General features: G+C 42.7%; 1 protein-coding gene across 2 annotated transcripts in view; it reads left to right on the plus strand.

Annotated features, from left to right (window-relative positions):
* ints15 (integrator complex subunit 15) overlaps window positions 1-4,899 on the plus strand; it is a 5,074-nt gene extending 175 nt beyond the window's left edge. The window contains exons 2-8 of one of the 2 annotated variants that reach the window (XM_028593691.1): window positions 952-1,152; window positions 1,251-1,472; window positions 2,119-2,284; window positions 2,505-2,782; window positions 2,914-3,151; window positions 4,078-4,117; window positions 4,596-4,899. In XM_028593691.1, coding sequence (XP_028449492.1) covers window positions 958-1,152; window positions 1,251-1,472; window positions 2,119-2,284; window positions 2,505-2,782; window positions 2,914-3,151; window positions 4,078-4,117; window positions 4,596-4,839 — 1,383 coding nt within the window. In that variant the 5' untranslated portion in view covers window positions 952-957 and the 3' untranslated portion in view covers window positions 4,840-4,899. Of the gene's footprint in view, window positions 1-951; window positions 1,153-1,250; window positions 1,473-2,118; window positions 2,285-2,504; window positions 2,783-2,913; window positions 3,152-3,248; window positions 3,415-4,077; window positions 4,118-4,595 lie in introns of those variants that run through there. The other variant, XM_028593692.1, reaches the window with a different exon arrangement.
* The last annotated feature ends 265 nt before the right edge of the window (window positions 4,900-5,164 follow it).

Consider the following 5,164-nt stretch of genomic DNA (forward strand, 5'->3'; position numbering starts at 1 on the left):
GTGAGAGTTGTTGCGGAATAGAAAAAAATATTTTTAGCTAGCTAACGTTAACCTTGCTAACGTTAACACTAACGTTAGCTGTAGCAGGCTGGATGAGACCGAATGACTGGAGCTGTCCACCTGATAAGTGTTGAGTTTCAACTAATACTACGAACACTGTATATACTATATAGAAATGTAACGTTACAATTCAACTTTGTTATTACTGTTGTTGTATCGGTATTCATTGTACGTCTGTATTTCTTTTTTCGTGTGTAGACAAGTAAACAGGATCAGTGCATTGTTACAACTAGATGCATTTTTTTAGTACATAAGACTAGAGATGGTCCGATACCATTTTTTGCTTGCCGATATCGATTCTGATACCGGAAATTGCGTATCGGCCAATACCGAGTACCGATCCGATACCAGTGTGTCATATATTTTATTATGTTTTAACAACTGTATACTACTATGCCTGTATGGATGTGATATGATTTCTGTCTTTGTTGTCGGTCTGGTTTAATTTAAACTCTTTGTGAAACATGAACAAACACAAACAATGAACGCCACAGAACTTTCTTTTATTATCCAGTTTGACAGTCAGTTATAACGGAAAAAGAACATAAATGAACTACTTTTACGTAGATTTTCTTTAGGGCTTTATTACGTGGTATTGGATCGATGCATTAACTCCAGTACTTCCCGATACCGATACCGTTTTAGGCAGTATCGGGGGCGATACCGATACTGGTATCGGTATCGGAACATCTCTACATAAGACACATCTCTGACAAATTATTGCAAGACTTTGTAAAGCAAAGTCTACAACATTATGCCCATGTTGCATACATTCAATGTTTAAAATCCCAGTCAACTCGTTACACAAGCTTAATCGCCTATTTGAAACAGTTGTTGTCACACAACATGTCACTCCCTGAATGTGTCACATTCTGTACGGGTCTCTGTTAGGTGGTGATGGGCGACATTCGCCAGTCGTTGCTGCCTCGCGATGTGCTGAGTGCAGCCAAGGAGCTGCTGTATCACCTGGACATCTACATCTGTAACCTGGTGCAGTCAGGGAGGCAGCCTCCTCAGGTCGACTCCAAAACCCAGGAGCTGGTGGAGGAGTTCATTCTGCATGCACCTAAGGACAGAAACACCCCAGCCAGGGTAAGGCATGACCCTCCCAATGCTTGTGCACACCAATATGCAATATATAAACACACACATATGGACAGCAATACATTGTCTGTGTTTTTCTTTTATAGAGGATGAGTGCTCTCCAGGAACTCCAGCTATTGGAGATCATGTGCAGCTGTTTCCAGGAACAGAGCCGCGATACTGTCCGTCAGCTTATGTTCTCCGCCCTCTTTAGTCTTCAAGGCAACCAGGCAGACGAAAGTCGCATGGCGCTGTTAGGCAAGCTGGTGTCCATGGCTATTGCTGTGGGCAGAGTTCCTATCTTGGAATGTGCTGCTACCTGGTTACAGGTGAGAAATCAAACACACTGACATACTGGAATGTGCATAAAACTGTGTTTTGTGTGGGTTTTTATACTTCAATTTGAGTTGTAGACATTGAGTGTGAGGCCAGTCCTGATTGAGTACTTTCGTGTGTGATATATTTCAACTCCTTAGTAGTGCTGGGTACCGAACTTCGATACTTTTAGACACCGACCGAATTACCTCCATAGTATAGAGAATGGAAAAATGCCTTGCTATTTAATACCAAATTTCAATACCTAAGTCAGTAAGCCAATAAAAATGCAGCATGCTTGTACCAAGAGCTAATAAAACTGGTGATTGGCTGTTTAACGTTACACGTAGTAGAGATATGCAGGAAAAACACTATGTTATACATAGTTTATTTTGATAGGCTTGACTACAGTGTGTGTCACATAGGTGTAAAGGAGCTGAAAAAAAGATTTGTACCGTAATGTTGTAATTTCTTTTTGTTAAAATGGATTTTATTATCGTTCAGGAACCGGTAATGTGGTCACTCTATCGGTATTGAAATATTTTTTTATTGAAACAATACCCAGCCCTACTCCTTAGTGCCTCTCTTCATCTGTGGTTATGTGTTTGTGTGCTGTGGATGTACTGAGCATGTGCATCTGGTTGTGTTTGCGTCCTGCAGAGAACCCACCGTGTGTACTGTGTGCGCCTGGCTCAGGTGTTAGTAGACGACTACTGTAGTATGGTGCCAGGCTCGGTGCCCACCCTGCAGAACATCCACAGTGCCAGCCCACGCTTCTGCTGCCAGTTCATCACTGCTGTCACCACCCTCTATGACCTCACCACAGGTGGGATGACACAAAAGTACAAAAACATCTAAAAACTGTGACCTTAAAAAACTATTACTATTGAGATTTGACCTCTTTAAGAAAAATTAATTGGGCAGAAGAAGGAATGCGTTACGTCAACATCTTTTTATAAAAATGGCTGGAAATGTAAAATACCCTGGAATGTTCTCTCACAATGTGAATCATTAACAACATCTTTGTGTGTGTTTTGTGTTTTCAGAGGAGCTCACGCCTCCTTTAGAACTCCTACAGATGATTGTGTCATGGATCCAAGATGACCCTCGTCTAGTCCTAATCACCTTTCTGAACACGCCGCTCTCTGGCAATCAGCCAATCAGCTCACTTGATGTTACACCATTAGGGGGGTTGGTGCGTTGGTGTGTCAAAGCCCCGCTGGCCTACAGGAGAGACAAGAAGCAGGCGTTAACCAATGGCACCACTGAGAGTAAGCCAGAGGTGGGGCCTCTTTTCTCTGCTCTCCATCTGAGTCTCCTACAGGTGTGTGGTGTGGTTGGATATGTTTACTGTACCTACCGTATACATGAATTTGCAGTATGCTAAACACCTCCACCATGTGAAGATAATCATGTAATTTTCTCATGCCATTGTCCGTCTCCTGCCACGATCAGGTCCTCATGCTTTTGCCGAACATACTAAATGAGAAGGGGCTTTACGGTCGCCTGGCGTTGCTCCAGATGGAGTCCCTGGCCGCACTGACCTCAGACCTCTCCAGGCTGTTGGACCAGGCCGACAAACACACGCACGCTTCATCCGCAGATACACGTGCACTGTCTCAGCTGGTCCTGGACCGGCTGGCACAGGCCCTGCAGGTGGCCATGGCCAACGGAGCTCTGCTCTGCTCGAGAGGTAAGATTGTGTAAAGAAAGCTCCAAGTGGTAGAAGTAGAAGCTAGAAAAGTGGATTGAGGAGAGGATTTACATTACAAATTCTTGTCTTGTCATAGATTCCCTCAAAGCCAAAAGTAGCTGCCTTCTTGGGCCTGAGACTGGAAACTAAATGTCACAGATATTCAAATCAAGCTCAGTATATGTGCTCTATTTCTCTCTGTCTTGTCAGTTTCTACTGTGCTGTCTTATAAAGACATGAAATGCTGAGACCTTACAAAGCACACATCCAACAACAAACACTTATTATTTGTGTTTTTTAATTGAGAATGTAATGCTATTATTGTACTTAAAGCTGGTATCTGTAATTTTTAAATTACAAACTGTCAGTTTATTTATTCAGCTTTATTTTACCCAGGAAGTGTCTTGGGATACTTTTTTTACAAGAGATACTTCAATGAATCCATCTGTGCGGTGGAGTCTCATAAATAAAAACAAATTTACAATAGCTGGAGAGTCCCTACTCTGCTATGATAATGTAGATTACTGACGGCTTGTCGGGGCCATACTTGTCCTGGTTGACTGATGGAGTTCATTCAAAACAGAACCTGAAAGCTACACATTTCACACCCTGTTTGTATTTTTGTGAATAAAAAAATGAACCATATACCTAATAGCATCACAGTTTCCTAGCTAGAGCATTTCCCAGTTTCATAGGGACTAAAACCCAAATGGACATCAGGCTTCCACATAACCTACAACATCTCCACCTTCTCTGCTGTAGACCTGTAGAGAGCAACAGTGTGTGAAAAGCTACAGATTTGAGCTTCAAGCGATGTCTAAACAAGTAAATGACTAACTAACTGGTTTAATCGCTCGTCATATGGATTGTCTCCTCATGCTGTGGTGATGTTCGAGTGCTTATTTCATGCTGCCTTGTCTCTACAGAGGACCTGAGAGCCATCTGTTCCCGCCTGCCACACAACAAGTAAGAACCATTAACTGTCCATTTCCCTGGTTACCTGGTTTCAGCTAGAACTATACAGAACAAGAGTATGATATGAATAGCATCGGTTACAGGGTTATATACCTATGTAGAGAATATCTATGTCAATAATCAATACCCCCCTGATAACATCTTCATTATGTGCAAGGTCACACTGGACAGCGCAGGGTGCTAAGTTGAGGTCTAGTAAATTCCCCCAATAAATTACAGATGAAAATAAAACCATTTTACTTAACACAACGCTGTAACTTTATTTGAATACAGATATTAATACCTGTAATTTAACTGTGGAAAAAAAAAGTTTAGACATATACGTACACTTAATTTCTGCTGCCATTTCAGGCTACTTTTCTTATGTGTATCAACCCTCAGACTTTTATTGTGATGTACAAATTGTTTTTTTGTCAAAACACAGACTTTTTTTGTCATCTCTTGCTTTTTCTTGTATGCGTATCCCCAGTTTGCTCCAGTTGGTGTTGTCAGGCCCGGTGATGTACTACAACAACATCCACACCCCTCCACTGGCCTTCAGCCCCCACGCAGCTCATTCCCCCATCGCCTCACACCCCACACACCCCACACACCCCACACACCCCGCACACCCCGGACACACACCTCTAGCCACCCATGCCTCCTCTCACCCTCAGTACCCCGCTCAGCCTTTCATGACGGGAATGCCGTTCCCCTTCCGACCCAGCCACTAAAGGAAATAATGTCGTGTGTGTGTGTGTGTGTGTGTGTGTGTGTGTGTGTGTGTGTGTGTGTGTGTGTGTGTGTGTGTGTGTGTGTGTGTGTGTGTGTGTGTGTGTGTGTGTGTGTGTGTGTGTGTGTGTGTGTGTGTGTGTGTCTATTTGTTGCCATGCATGAATAAATGTATGTGTGAGTGATGTATTATGTATTGTGATGTTAATGAGCAGCTTCTGCTAACAGTCTGCCAGGCTAACATGTTTGTCCAATAAATATTTTTTTACCTCACTCTTGATGTTGTTCTTTATACCAACCACTTGTGGTCACTGTTGTCTTACTCCC

Source organism: Perca flavescens, chromosome 12 (genome assembly GCF_004354835.1).
Source record: "Perca flavescens isolate YP-PL-M2 chromosome 12, PFLA_1.0, whole genome shotgun sequence".
NCBI lineage: Eukaryota > Metazoa > Chordata > Actinopteri > Perciformes > Percidae > Perca > Perca flavescens.